Source organism: Zophobas morio, unplaced genomic scaffold (assembly GCF_036711695.1).
Source record: "Zophobas morio isolate AGI-343-1 ecotype UQ-CSIRO unplaced genomic scaffold, CSIRO_AGI_Zmor_V1 ptg000002l, whole genome shotgun sequence".
Taxonomy (NCBI): Eukaryota; Metazoa; Arthropoda; class Insecta; order Coleoptera; family Tenebrionidae; genus Zophobas; species Zophobas morio.
In genome coordinates, this window is record NW_026972107.1 from 16,224,987 (window position 1) to 16,241,221 (window position 16,235).

Here is a 16,235-nt window from a genome sequence, read left to right on the forward strand (position 1 = left end):
TTAATCTCCACATAACCTTTGCGCTGCGCCAAACGCGAAAAAAGTCTCCAGAGTCCGATAACTTTATTTCGTCGTGCTTTTACGGAACATACACGCGCTCTAAAATTCATCATTGTTTAAATAATAAAATGTCAATTACCTGGGCGGATTGTTGTTGTTGGATGGAGGCATTGGGGTGGGTATTCTCGGTGGCGGCACAGGAATTGGCGTCGGCCGCCGCCTTCCCGGGAGTCCCCGAGATAGTTCACCGTTCATCTGAAACAATAAATTAATAATAAGTAGGTAATGCTTAATTAATTGAAAACTGCGTCAAATGAGAAAAATTTCACAATTCCATTTAAAACACGAAGATCGTTTTCATTTCTTTATGGAACAGGTGTTTCACGATACACGTTACATATGCAACATATATGTTACGCTAAAAATTTAGATTTTTTTAAAATCTCGTGAACAGACTGGGTGGAATTTATATAAATTCATAATTAGAGAGCGGAAAATATGCAGCAAAATTTTGGGAAATATGATCATATGATATGCACCAAATTTATGCAAATATGCAGTAACTTTCTTAATATATGCAGAGATATGCAGCTGCATATGCTCCAAAAACTAAAAAAAAGCGTAATAACCGAAATAAATTTATTTACAAATTACAAAATTAGTAGTAATCGACTATTTAATTACTATTTTGGTAACAATTTATTTTTAAATATTTTTCGAAATATTCTGACCAAAAGTTTTCCGATGATTCTAAAGTATATTTGGTATAGAAAAACTGTGTACTACCTCCACAGATATAAAAATCCTTACCGGTTGAGAGCAGACGCGACAAAACAGTTCCTTCTTGAAGAATAAGTTCAGGAAAAGGTTTAATCCATAAATTAATTTGAGTTATCTTCGACATATTAACACACATGTATCGCTTTAAATGCTTTCAATGCAAACTCGAAAAACGATGAAAAATAATAGGGTAACGTCCCTTCAACCACCATAACACATACCATTAATACACTTAAGTAACGAACAAAAATATTGGGAATGAACGGTATTTCCAAAAGTAATTAGGGCCCAAATTTACCTGGAAGAATGGCTTAACACCCAATGGATTCTCCAAACTACCATAAAACCCAAACCTTTACTAGTTATTTGAAGATCAGGACAATATTTGCAATATGATTAATGAAATTTCGTCTTTCTTGATACATGCCGATAGAATAACAATCATTTTTTTTTTCAAATTGGCACAAAAATTGATAAAAATGCAAAATATGCACCCGTTACGTGAAATATGCAACAGAAGGCAAATATATGCAAATATGCATTTTTTTTATGGCTGTATTCGTTTTTAATTAGCATGATTCGTTCACATATTAAATTTCAAGACTTATATGCAAAAAATAACGGATATGCAAATTTCATAAAATCCGCTCTTTATTCATAATAATCAATTTCACTGTCCAAAAACGCTCGTTGCACTTACACAGGCAGTTATTCCACTGTTTCGTTGTGCGAATCAAAGCGTTTGTTTGATTTCACGTTGAAAAAATCTAGAAACTAATCAGTGGTTGGGGAGAACCAGCTATCCAATTAAAATTATCGATTCTATTTACAATCAACGGAAAATTGTTCATATTAATTAATTATATTCGCGTTAATTATTATTTATGTAGGGGCTGACAACTCTAGATGCAGTTTAAACTCCGCTGCTTATACAGACGCAAAAACAAACATAAGGGCTGGTCTTTGTAGTGTTTCCTTTCGCATAGAAAAAATATGAGGGTAGTTGTGTTTATCTTGTACAGAGGAGAACATTAAGGTGGTGTGTATTTTAGTAATGATCCCCAAATTCAAAGCAAATAGTTGCGACTTCTCACTACCTGATGTCCTCTGCTTGTTTGAGAAGGGCTGTTTATAATCACTTATAAATTTAAATGTTTATCTCTCTTCTTTCTTCGTTTTATTATGTAACTTCGTTTCAGCAAGGGGAACTGCAGAGTTTTTCCCTCTTTACTCTTTACAGCCTAATTAAGTAAAATCTGACAAAGTTTAATTAAATTTAACATACAAACTACAATACAGACAAAGTGAGGCGTTTCGGAGCCCCTTTAGTGGGAGCTTATATTCTGGCAGTAAATGCTATGTAACAATCTACATAATAACAGATTACAACTTACAGGCTTCATCACATTTACCCTTATTCACCAATTTTGGTAGAAAGCACCGGGAAATGGGATAGAAATTCATTACTTTGCAAATCGGGACTTTTTACGACTAAGAAAAAAAAGTATCACGAGACCACTCCATAAATTGTTACCACAGTACTAGTTCCACATAATAAACACAATAGCTTTGAGCGAAATCGTAAAAAGAAGACGTTATGTGTTCTAAATATATTTAGAGTAAAGCAGATAAACCTCATATTTTTCACAGTACAGAATTTATTGGAAAATGCAGACGGATTTTTTATACTTTGTTCTCATGTTAACAAACCCATCCAAAAAAACGCTGTCATTAAAAGGGAGGAATTTTTAATCTTTTAGCTTTAGAAAACATGTGGAGTTCTATTTTATTTTTGTTAACCAACGTTGCATCAAGTAAAAGCATTCCACGTTGTAACAATTGATTTAATTCCACTTGAACCATGTTATTCCACTGCTCGTAGCAGGACGGTGCATAACCAAACTTTAAAACACAATTTTTGTATTGTTTTTTGGCGTACATTTTCTATACTAATCTCGTTTTTAACAAACAGAAGAAATATGGCTTTTGTTATATTCAAAAGTATACTTGACTTTTTTTTTCAATTGCACTCTATGTAGTGTTACATATAGACCGAATAAACATTTTCTTTACGTTGCTTTAATTAACGTTCAATGCAATTTTCTGCAACACAATAGACAATATATGATCCACGAAGCAAATCATGTTGATTAAAATTTTGGGTCTGGTTTATTAATGACTAACATTACCAATAAATATCAGTCACTATATAATTATCGTAATTTTCGTGCACAATATGTCGTTAATTTGTGTACACAATACCGTAACTAAAAGAACCGTAATGGTGGTAGGCAATTATTCACATTGCACATTTATTAAATTATAGCAAATATCACTGACATAATTTACGGTTATAAATACCGGAAATTGTCAATAAACACATTATTTCATTATATAAAATAAATAAATAAATAATTCATCAAAAACAACAGATTTAAACGTAATTGCAATTGAGTTAAAAAGAACTTCATTCGGTTTTTATTCAAAACTTGAATATAATGACAACTCATATTGAATAAACATTGATTTTTAACAAAAAAGTAATAAATGAAGTCAAGCCGAGAAGTTATTAATAATAAGGTTTATGTACCGTGACGTCATGCATTTTTTAAGACCAAAGAAATTATTATTATTTATATTTAACTTCCCTTTCCCTCGCAGATCCACAAAGTAGTAAAACGAAAACATCTCACCAAATTACTCTATACAAAAGTCAAATTAGCCTCAAAAAGCTCATTATTGGATTTCAACAAATCGGTTCATTCTCATTGGGAAAATAAACTATGTTTTATATCCCGTTCGGGCACAGAATTACAAAACGTTTTCCGACTTTTGCTTGTCACCATTTGTCGAAAAGCGTTACTTAAATCATATAATTTCATTAGAATTGATTCCCAAAATTTATCTTATAAATTTGTAACATCTCGCCAAACGCAAATGAAAGGAAAGAGCTCTCGGAAATATATCTGGAAATAATTAGGCCTATTTTCTCAAGAAATACTCTCGTTCATTATTGCCAAAGCCGTAAATTCTTGTTAAAATACCACGAATTACGACCGACTGATTCCAACTGAAATAAGTCTTTGTGTAGAATTATTTCGGCGAAATAAAGTCAAGCTCCCATCTACGCCCTTTACGACATTTGCTGTTGGCGAACACGTGGAGAAGATTAAAAACAAAAGAATGTGATGATTTCTTAATGCAGTAACGATTTTATCGCAAAATTAGTTATGATCACATTTTTACCACTTGATGGCAAAAATATTTATAAATTGAAATCTAAAATTGTCTCCTATATTAAAAAATGTGTAATATCAAGAACAGACAAAAAACTAAATAATTAGCCTCAAATTCTGAAATTAAGCTGTACAGTATCCAATTTTCATTCAGTTTGATCCTCCTACATAATTAAAACTGGATAAAATTTACAGCGCTACTAAATGTAAAGCGTAGGCGGCAACGTGATTCTTATAATGTTGGTGTTTTTCAGCATAGTCACTTCTAATGGAATTCAATTCAATTCAATTTTACAACAAAAATATTACAGTGTCATTTAAATTCTTGCCTGTGGCGACGATTTTATATAAAACGAAAATTTCATTTACTCTCGTGTTATTTGCACATAAAGCTTGTAGTGTTGCTAAATCACATTGACGTACAATTTATTGTATTTTTAAATATTAATCCTGTCAGAAAAAAATTATGGTGATGACATATACAACAACAAATACTTAAATTAACAAAAATATATTAGTGGCTTTGCTTACAAGATCTCTCATCCAAAAATTTTGATTAAAATTGTAATTAGCTTGACAGTTAATTTAACAAATGTACAGAATAAAAAACCTCAGTAGCAAGAAAATTCATTTTAAAATTTTGTATTAAATAACTAGCATAATTTATGTGTTTTAATGTACAAACAAAATGTTGGATGTCTCACTGGAAATTTTCCAACTCTGGCACACAAATAATAAAAAGAACTGTGCTTCGTATTTCCAGAACAACGCTGGACGTCGGTTAGTTTACCAAAAATGTCGTGTTTCCTCCAATGTTAGCATGCTGCTGTTATTATTGAATTAAATTTATCTTGTACACTGCAGTGCAGTAAAGCAGCCAAAAAAAGAAAAAAATAAGTTTCTAATATGTTAAATTGAAAATTAAACTTGGGATGTGCTAGTTTATACAAAAACTTAGATATTTTAATTAATGTACCAAGTTAAAAAAATACAGTATTATGTAGTAAGTTCAGCTTAGTACAACTAAGTTCGTTTTTAAAATTGACTGCTAGTCTACGTCTCTTGTACAGTGGTGGCACTTAATTTTTTAAATTAAAAGGGAAGCTTAAAATTTTCTTGTTTGTTAGAAGTCATTGTCCCGTTATTAAAAAACAGGATGTTCTCTACTCGTTTGGTTTTTACAGGGGAAAGACTATTATTAATTGGCGGAAGTAAATTTAAAATACTTAGGTATAATTACAATTTTTTTAACACATAATACTAATTTATAACAATTTTCTTAATTGGTTCATTCCACGGAGTTTTTTATGGATTTATCTGGTCGAAAATCAAGAAACGTTGCCAAAGTCTTTGTTAGCCATTTTAAGAGAGTGAGCTATTTACAGACAAACCACTAGTATTGGTCTAATTGGCACCTCATTTATATCCGTGAATTTATGTAACTTGACAGTCACCTTTGAAACTTTACTTATACATCTAAATAAATACACGTGCATTATTGGACACAAAAGAAATCTGGCACTCAAAGACCTTCAACGCGAACTAGTGTCTCTCAGTCTCATAATACGCATAATGAAATTTCTTGTATTCAAGCGGTACGTCATTGATAAATTGTGGCAATAATAACCGACTCAACACTCAGTCCTGTGGGACTCCTTGAAACTTTTGAAGCAAAACATGATGTACAGTTTACAGCCATTAAAGTGCTTTTAATGTGTTCCGATAGTCACTTTTGATACTCGTCACCCTTTCCGTCCTTCTTGGCTTGTAGTTTCAACAGTTGACAGTTACATGCTATAAATTTCAAATCCTGCAAAGCCCGTGCTAAATTTTAACTAATGATCATTTTTTATAGTACTTATTTATCCGGTCCTCATTTCGAGATTCTGTCGAGAGGTAATTGCGTTTACATTAACGATGATGTTCCTTTGATCTCCACCACTCAAACGGTCCTAGACTCTTATTTTAGATTATTTAATGTTATGAATAATACAGTCGCTGTGAAATTATTACGTTCGTCTATTTTTACAGTTCCATACTATTTCGTATGATAAGAAAAAACAGCCAATAATTTAATGTGGAATCTCCAAACCTGTAACTCCCAATGCTCTAATTACATGCTAATTATACACTAACTCGTGGCACAAAAAACAAAATTTTCTATTTGAATTTATGAGGTAGCTCTTTGTATAAAGTCCGCAAGAAATAATTAACAACACAGTTGAATTTAAAATATTTTAATTGGTAGAAGACTGTTGCACGTCGTCTTTCGATACACAGTACCTTCACGTACGTGCAGCAGAGTTTTACTAGTTAAAATATTTTAGTGCTACACGTACGTGATTCGGTATACAGTGCCTTCGCATGCGTAATAAATAATAAATAAATAATTTTATTGCGACTTAAAGCATTAAAGATTTATTGTTCGCCCACGGTTTCTACGGAAATGATTTCATCATCATATTCATCATTATATATAACGCTGTTACAAAGGAAAATATAGTATTTTAAGATTTACAATAATCTCGACACTGTGATAAAAACATTTCTTATAAAAGAAAATTATTTTCTTTCCACGCTGTACTAGTTTTTATACGAAAACTAAGTACCAGTGAAAAACTATTTACTTGGGTGTCCATATGTCAGGTTATGTAGACACTAAATCCAACAAATCCAGCTTCTTCGAAAATTTTAAGATTTTTTTTAATAAAACCCCCTATAAGGTAAGACAATATAGATAATACCAATCACAGTATAAGAAAGAAAAAAGTGGTCCATATTATTAGACCATTGCTTTATTATTTTTTTGGAAAATCTGGAAACCAAACGTAAAACCTGAAGGCGGACTCATAAACCACAAATACAGGACTATATTACTCTATAACAAAAAACAGACGATGCACACATGCTAGACATCCGACAAACTGAAACGGGAAATAAGATTTATCATACTCTAGAGTTCATGAAACTTCGAAAAAACATTAAAGTAGCCATTTGCTGGAGTATTACAATGCTTCCTTGACTTACTCTCGGAAAGTAAAAATATGAGTAGACTAAACTGCAGGTAGAGATGCGTATTATTTTACGCATTTTAAGTAGAATTTACTTGGCCAACTTTTGAGATGCAGTCATCACAATTTTGGTGGCGATGGATGACAACTCAGATTTAAATTTTAGACCAATTGGTATAATGGCTTCTAAAGTACATTATAAAATATTGTACAATTTTGCAAAAAATTTGCACACTTTCGTATTTTCAAATTTTCTTCTACAATTTTGATTTTTTTTTGTAAATTTGTGAGATCATCTCCTAGAACTGTGGGTAGAAATGAACAAACAAATTTTGGTTTTATTTTAGCCATTTACATGATAATCTTAAAGTACAACTAAAATTCCACAAAAATAGATCAGATCCAGCAGTTTTTGAAATTACGAGCCTCATAAAATCATCAACAGACCACAGACGACGCCACGGAAACTGAAAATTGACATTTTTTTATTACATAAGTGGCAAAAAATACGAAATAAGCCCTTCATCGAACGGACTTAATCACAATACAAAATTTTCTGTTAACCCTTTCAATGTTTTGAAGATTAATGGATATGTTCCCTTTTTTCTAAAATAAAACAAAATAATTGGCGTTTAGCTGACTTAAGTCAATCAGATTTGAATACGGTAATACTTTTAGTAAAGCTAAAAGTTAATCGATGACGCTGAGAATGTGGAGAAATACAGCCTAACCTTACTTTATTGCACAATAGCGCTTTTCAACAATTCTGTCACATAACGTTGATCCACAATAGTATCGACGAATACATGGTTTCTATAAATGAATATAGAAGTCTTCCACGAGATTTCTCTTTGTTGATACTGCCAGTTCGAACAAATCTGTTGATTACATCTTTTGTGACCCTTTAACGATGTTTCTTTAATTATTAAATCACGGTATTTGGGCAGCGGTTACAGAATACACTTACTCTTCGTTTAGGAAGTCCCACTGCGATAACAAGACATAACGATGAAAGTGTCTTGTTCAACAGAATAAACCATTTTCACAGTCTTCGCTTTCTTGCACAAAAACAAAATTTTCGTACGCAACCACCAAGAGTTCAGAAAATGACTGTTTTGTTGTATTGAACTTGGATCAACGAGAATTACTATAATTCGCACTTGAAAAACAGTTTAGGAAGTCCCACAGCGATAACGAGACATAACGATGAAAGTGTCTTGTTCAACAGAATAAACCATTTTCACAGTCTTCGCTTTCTTGCACAAAAACAAAATTTTCGTAGGCAACCACCAAGAGTTCAGAAAATGACTGTTTTGTTGTTTTGAGCTTGGATCAACGAGAATTACTGTAATTCGCACTTGAAAAACATTAAAACAATAAAAACGAAGACTTTAAATGACAGGTTACAAATGACATTAGACATTAATGTGACAAGTGAGAACTCTCATAATGATGCATAATCGCGGACATAATTTCAGCGAAGCGGGATTTTTGAAATCCATGGCCAACTACACCCTTAGAATCATTTATAAAACCCCTGTAGAACATGTCTTTCGCTAGGTCTTCCTTTATAAAAAAAAACAGTGTCAATTTGATGGATCTTTCAATTGAACACCGATTAGTTGGTATTGATAATTTTGAAATATTATTTATTTCAAAATGGTTGTCGACGCAGTTGGCTAGGAAAACTCTAAATAAAGTTGGCAGTACATCAACTATAGTAATTTAAAAGTTCTTTGTTAGCATTTCAATTGTCCTGTCAGAAACACATGTGCCAGTCCGTGGTGTAATCTCCGTCCTTTTGAATTTGCTTATTTTTACTAATTTGTAGTGTCGTTTTCAAATGAAATGTAACGCGAGATAGTTTGCTGTTTTTATCAGAAACTTCTAACTTCTCGTTTCTTTTAAATCGTAATTTCAAACTGATAAAATTGACATCTAGTTACCATTTTGTAAATAAAAAAGGCCGGTGTGCATGGCCACTGACTCTACCGATAACTGTTTTGAAATATTATATGAACGTCAATTTTTAGGTTAAAAACAACTTCAAAGAAAAACCTCGGTCAGGGTATCAGCTATATTATTATGGAGAACGCTTTTCACAGAAACGCACAGTAGTAGCGACATTTTTTCTGTACCCACTAAATTTAAAATAATGTCTGTTTTTCGACGTTTGAATTCATTTTACTTCAATTCTACCTAAATTCAATTTTAACATGCTAGTATCTATCCTACATCACATCAAAGTTGATACAACAAAACACATAACCATGTTTTACACTAAAAAAATGGCCGAAAGTTGTTTCGACAGAACTTCCCTTGCTCCTGAAGTACAATGAAACATATCCAGCATTTTCGAGTTGAATTTTTTCTTTATACAATTTTGCGATGACGTATCAACTTGGATTGGTGCAGTACTACTGCTATAATACTAAAAAAAATTGGTCTAAAGAGTTTAGACAGTACTTCCCTCGCTGTCGGAATCGTGACGACTGCATGCCTATTATGTCTTTTTTCGTATTACATTTTTGTAACGGGGCATTTTAAAATAAATTGAGTATTAACTTTTTCAATTTTGTCATTATTTGGCATTGATATCTTTGTCATTTTTCTTTGTGATTGCTATGACGGCTTATTAAAAAAAAATGGATTAAGTCGTCTCTGGGGTGTATAATATGTTGCCTATGCAAAAATTGTCAGGCGTGAACAGATAAAAGGAACACCCTGTATCGTACTTGTAATTTAAGACAAATAGCCATAACACTTATCAATCTGTAAACGTTCAACACATTAAGTGGTTCCTGATTAAATCAATAAAATAAATTCACGCATTCATTTTTTTTGTCACCCTGTATATGCAAAACCAAAAAATATGAATGGAATGATAAATCACAACTGCAGACTCAGCATATTTTGCACATTTAAGTTTTATTCATCAAAATTTTGGGGTGACGCCATCAATTTTTTAAGGGGGATCAGCAAATACATTTTGAATAGAAATTTGTCATGCCTATAATAACTTTAAAACATCTGTAAGATTTCAAAGCATTCGATTTTATAGTTCCTCAATAAATCAACAAAATTAATTCAGGCATTCATTAATTTTTTTGAGTCAGCCTGTATATGCAAATCCAAAAAATATGAATGGAATGATAAATCACAAGTACAGACTCATCATATTTTGTACATTTTAGATAGGATTTATTCGGCAAACTTTTGAGCTGACGTCATCACTTTTTTGGAAGGGATAAGTAAATATATTTTCATTAAAAATTTATCATGCTTGTCATAACTGTAAACCATCTGCAAGATTTCAAATCATTCGGTTTTGCAGATTCAAAATTAAATGGCAAAATGTTGTTTCATAATTTTGATTTTTTTTCCAAAAATTTGGACGTTTCCAGTAAAAACTCAATTCGGAGTCATAAACTGCATATGTAGGACTATGTTATTTTATACAATTTAAAACCCAATTACCAAGTACAATTTTGAAATGACGTCATCCCATTAGTGGTGGGGATGATGAGACAAATTTTGGTTAGCATTTTACCGTCTACATGATATTCTTACAGTATTTCACAACAATCAGTCTAGTACTTTCGGATATTATCTGTCTAATAAAAATCCGGGACGGCAGACAGACGGACAGACAGACGGAAACGGGAGACTAATTTCTTCGTCCTCTAGGGGTCATGAAAGATCGAGAAAACGTAAAAGTAGAGAGTCGGCCGACGGACTCGATTACAATACTTCCTTTGTTTACGCTCGGGAAGTAATAATAGTATTGTATTCCTAAAATTTTCTGGCAAACTGAAGTGAGCCGTTCCTGTTTAATTTTTTTGAGCCACCTGTTTAAGCAAATTTAAAAAATATGAATGCAATGATAAATCACAAGAAAAAACTCATCATATTTTGCACATTTTGGGTGGAATTTATTCGTCAAATTTTTTTGGGGGGAATAAACAGATAGATTTTGCTTAACAATTTACCATGCTTACAATATCTTTAAAACGTCTGCAAGATTTCAAAGTATTCAGTTTTGCAATTCTTGATTTATTCAATAAAATAGTAATAGCAATCTGAAACTGAAATGTTTGTTTATGTTTATACTTCGAAAGAATGTAGAAATTAGTTTCATTTGAATTACTTTGTCTTCTCAACACAGAGGGCTAAAATTATTAATTAAACCACAATCGAACAAAATGTTATGAACATTATAATTCATATTTTATCACTATTATATAAAGACGTTCGTATTCTCACATTCTTGAGAAAATGCGGTAACTGACTAGTTTTTAATTTGACCAATAGATAATTTGTGATGACGCCATCAATATGGAACATACTAATCACAGCACAAAAGAAAATTTGTCACAGCGCATTACCAATGCAAGAAAAAAAGGAAAGGGCCAAGGTCGTCATCGAACTAACGCCGGTTTGCCGAGAATGCTGCTGCCCCACTGAGCCACGAACGCTTCTACTCTGTGTTGGTAATACAGGGTCATTATAAAATACTGTAGTCAACTCATCTATGAAAAACAATTGAAATTTTTCTCGTGCCGCTAATCACCAAAATGATTTCAACTCTTTTGAAATGTCACGAACGTCGAAACAAATCTATCAAATGTGTCAAAAATTGATATGCCAGGTTTGCGATTTAATTTCATTTTAAATAGACACGAAAAGACGCCAGGCCAGAGCATTAAGGGTTGCAGGTTGCAGTGTTATCGAGCATTTGTGAACGCCACTGCAATACATTTCAGTTTCAAAAATTGTAAATTGTCAGAAAAACGTTTAAGGGCTTTGTCATGAATTACACCTTGGAAAGTCGATTGGAGTTGAACAGAATAAATCATCTGGTCTGTTTTGCAAAGAAGCAATAATTTTTCAAATAATGAAATCCAAAAAGTGAGGTTAAGTTTGTCGAAACCAATGAACACGGTAATTATTTAAAAAATTACATTTTTATAGGTACCCTGAAGGTAAAAATTGTGAAAAATCACGTAATGGACAATGGCAGAGCAAGTCTTATCACAGTTAACGAACACTATGAGTACCTAATGAGTTTTTGCAGTAAATAATTTTGCCAAAGTTGTGATCCCGCGAAAGTTCTGTTTGTAAATTGAAAGGAATCGTCAAAATATTGGTGCAGACATGGTTTGTGACCGGTGCTTTTCTCTTGAAAAAACACAACTGAAATCCTTGATCTTCATCCCTACAATAGGTGAAAACTGCTATGTCCAAACATTACCTTCAGCTTTGCAGTTTCTAGATATCTGAAACATGCCAGATCTGCATAACAGGAATGTCAAAGAGGTTCTACCCAAAACACGCCCACATGGCCATCCTAATATCAAGATTTTTCAAAATTTCTATAAGAAAAAAGATGAAAAAACCAATAAAATTTCAGGAGCATAGTGTTAAGAGTTCTGTAGCTGATTATGAGATCTCTTGAAACAACAGAATGTTTAATAAAGATTTTTAACTTTCCTAATAGTAAAATTACAATTATTACTAAACAGTAAGTTGAAGTAAGTTTTAAATTAAGAGAATGCAACTACCACCAAAAGAAAAATGAAAGTTACTGAAAATAAAAAACTTTATTGCAGTACCTACATACACTTTCTACATCTAATTTTGTTTATTGATCACATTCATTTACTTGAAAAAGTATCAGGCCTATGAATCGTCGTCTGCTAACCACACACCAACCTTCATTGCGTGTGATGGTGTTTCTTCAAAAGCGTGAGTATTTTCTATACACCAAATTCTGAAGTTCTGTCAGTTGACATAATAGCCTAACAGATGAAACCAGGCTTCATCAGAAAAGAACGACAAATCGAGAATCCCGTTATCGTCCATATCAGCTTGAAACCAACTACACTACCCAACGCGGCAAGGAAAATCAGCTGGTTGCAGCTCCTGAACCAACAAAATCTTGTATGGATGCATATGTAACTTCTCTTTTACGATTTTCTGACATGGGCTGTATGGTACTCCGGACAGTAAAGATTTTTGACAAAGCTTTATTCGGACTTTGTTCCATTCTCATCCTTAAATCTTCAACAACGTCTTCACTAACGTGAGGTCTCCCCGTCGGTTTTCACTTAGAAATGCTACCAGTGTCGTTAAATCTGGCCATAATTGGCCATATAGCGTCTTCAAAGATTCTTCATCAATGACAACAGAACATTTCACTAGATACTCGTTTTTAGACGCCTCCACAGAGTACACTCCATCCCCATCCTCATTTAACACCCCATTACGGTAATAGGCATGATGATTGCGCCAAAGAACTAAAAAAATCATTTGTAACACTGACCATAGTTATTCCTCTCTGTTCATTACCTGAGATTATTCCACAATGATCTGTAGTTTTGATAAAAACTGTTTTTTGAGACACTTATTAAAGTTCTAACAAAGGGGAAGACAGCAAAAATGAAAACAAGACAAGTCAATTAACGCACAAAGTGAGGGAAAACGTACCAGTGCAAACGAAAAAATTATTGACATCTGACAGCATTTGATGAAGCGTTGAAACAGTGCAGCCGCTAATGTCAACTAATGTGGCGCTAAAAATAAAAATTCCAATATTAGTGTAATCCTTTCCACAAAACTGAAAAAGGCGGCACAAAATGTCACCAAAATCATGGCCTTCTTCGACTACAATATTTTATAATGACCCTGTATAACGTTATTCTACCGTGCAATTATTTTTGCCAAAAATTTGAGCGTTTAGCGAAAACTCTGGAAACGGATTCGTATACTACAAGTATATGAGTATATTTTTGTATAACATTCAACAATCGGTCCAGCAATTTTGGAGGTTACGTGTCTAATAAAAATGGATACAGACACCAGACAGACACACAGACAGACGGAAACGGAAGATTACGTTTTTCGTACTGTAGGGGTCATGAAACGTCGAGAATATATAAAAGTGGCCATTCGTCCGATGGATTCGATTGGTATACTCCTTAGCTTACGCTCAGGAAGTAAAAATTGATCTAATTTTTATTCAAGAAGAATCTCTCGCCACTGAAATACAGTACAACAAATCCAGTATTTAAAAAAAATTAAAATTCGATTTTGTAAATTAATACTAAAAACTGTATGCCACAGCTGTGATAAACAACAGGTCAACATGTGAGGGGATAAAAAAATGAGGGATAAGCTCGATGATACGTTGTTACGAAGGCTCTGAAAAACTCAAGAAAAAGTTAGAAAAATCCCTGAACAAAATCTTTGAAATTATTAAACACCGATGAATTAACTTCGTAATTCTGCTATGTTTTAATGTAAACATTTAATTGATGGTCTAAAATTCTGATAAAAATTGCCAGTAGTGACATCTGCCAACAGTAAAATATGACGCTATAGATAGTAGTCGGGCACATTATTATTAAATTATTATTAATAACTAATTATTTGACTGTCTCTATTAGACATGCAGTCATTAAAGCAAATCAAAATCAAGCTTACCAGTCATTTTTTGATAGGACTTATTAATTAAAATTTCGAGATGACATTATCAATTTTTGAAACTTTTTGGGACAGATAAAAAAAATACATTTTGATTAACGATTTACCACGCTTATGACAAACGTTTGCAAGATTGACAGCATTTAGTTTTGCGGTTTCAAAGTTCAATTGAATTCTGTTGTTATTTAATTTTGAGTCGTTTTCCCAAAAATATGTCTAGAGTAAAAAATCAAGACGGTTTCATAAACCACCCGTGTAGGGGTATGTTATTTTATAAAATTAAAATTACATTTATTATGTAGCATTTTGATGTGACGTCATCATATTGTTGTTGGGATGATTAAACAAATTGTGGCTAGAGTTTAGCCATGCACAAGATATTCCAAAAATATACGTAAAATTTGAATATTTTATTTGTCAAAGTCAGTCTAATAAAACCATTTGTTGATTGTTCTAAAAAAGCCAACAGTAATGTTAAAAGTCGTATGCTGGATATGGTGGAGAATCCAAATTACTTGTTCGACCCTCGTATCGCTAACCATAACGGAGCGACTAAATTCAAAGATATAATCCCTGGCAGTTTGTAACCCTTGTATAGAATTCTTTGCGCGAATGATCGGGGTGTTGTTGAGTCATACTCGTATTCTACCATTTGAATAATAAATAATACTGCTTTTATGTGTTAACTATTCAATGCAAACTTATCAAAACAAAGAAAAAAGTCCGTCAAAAGCGAGTCGCCACTCTAATCTTCTAAATGACGCTCCTGGTGTAAAACCTAACGGTAAAAAGATCGTAACGTATTCCGAGTTCGATGGAAAGTAAGTTTTAATTAAAAGTGCAAATTTCCATATATGTCTTCTAGTAGCATAATTTCAATAAGTGAACGGACTGGTCGTGATGAGAAAGGGCGGGTTCGTTTAGCCAATGACCTATACCCACGGCACCTTAACTAAATCACGACTGTCCTCAACGTGAATGTAATTAAGCCACATATCGCGTCCCTCCAACTTTCTAGGACCATCGAAAGCTCTATCAACACAATATTTCCAAGAAGTTTCAGTCGGGCGCAAGAAATATGAACTCCAGCCGAACAAATAAAGAACTATTGGAACAACCGTCAGCAGACTGAATAAATAAACCAAAACTTGTGTGATCTTCAAACCCAGTTAACTGACTCCAGCTAATTTGAATTCGTTCCGACTGTCACAATTGAAACCGGATGAATAATTCTACGTTTCAGTGGCATTATTCAGGTCTCATCAGGAGGGCCACGTGTCTTAAATATTTAAGATCAACCATAAAACGAATTCCAAAGCTCGCTTGATTTAATCAACACCGGGTACAAATCGAGCAACCCTCGATATCGGGCTTACATTACCAGCACTTCTGGCTTTAATGCGATCATGCCCCAAACAAGAGGCCATAAATTCTGTTGGTGGTCACAGTGACTCATTCCCAATGTCAGGGGTAATTAGATGCAAGCACATCCGAAGGATTCGCCAGGAAAAAAGTCAGAGAAAATCAGTCGAACAGGAAAACGTTTATTTATACGTGCAGTTCGGTGGAAGACTATAAATGTAAGCACAAAGAGTTATTTACTTACCGCCAGTTTAAAAGCTACCGTTAAATCAAGGCTATGGTGTACATGTGTTGGTTGCAGGAATGCTTATTTATTTGGCTGGGGTGGGATGATTTAAAGATGGCATTAATCAAAAACAGGACT

The 16,235-nt window shown here is 33.1% G+C and overlaps 1 protein-coding gene across 4 annotated transcripts in view; it reads right to left on the minus strand.

The window, feature by feature from the left end:
• The window catches only part of LOC135128998 (kinesin-like protein CG14535), a 445,574-nt gene that overhangs the window by 379,072 nt on the left and 50,267 nt on the right, over positions 1–16,235 (minus strand). For all 4 annotated transcript variants that reach the window (XM_064056089.1, XM_064056098.1, XM_064056082.1 and 1 more), the window contains exon 2: positions 140–255. In XM_064056089.1, the coding sequence (XP_063912159.1) occupies positions 140–255 (116 nt within the window). The remainder of the gene's footprint in view (positions 1–139; positions 256–16,235) is intronic.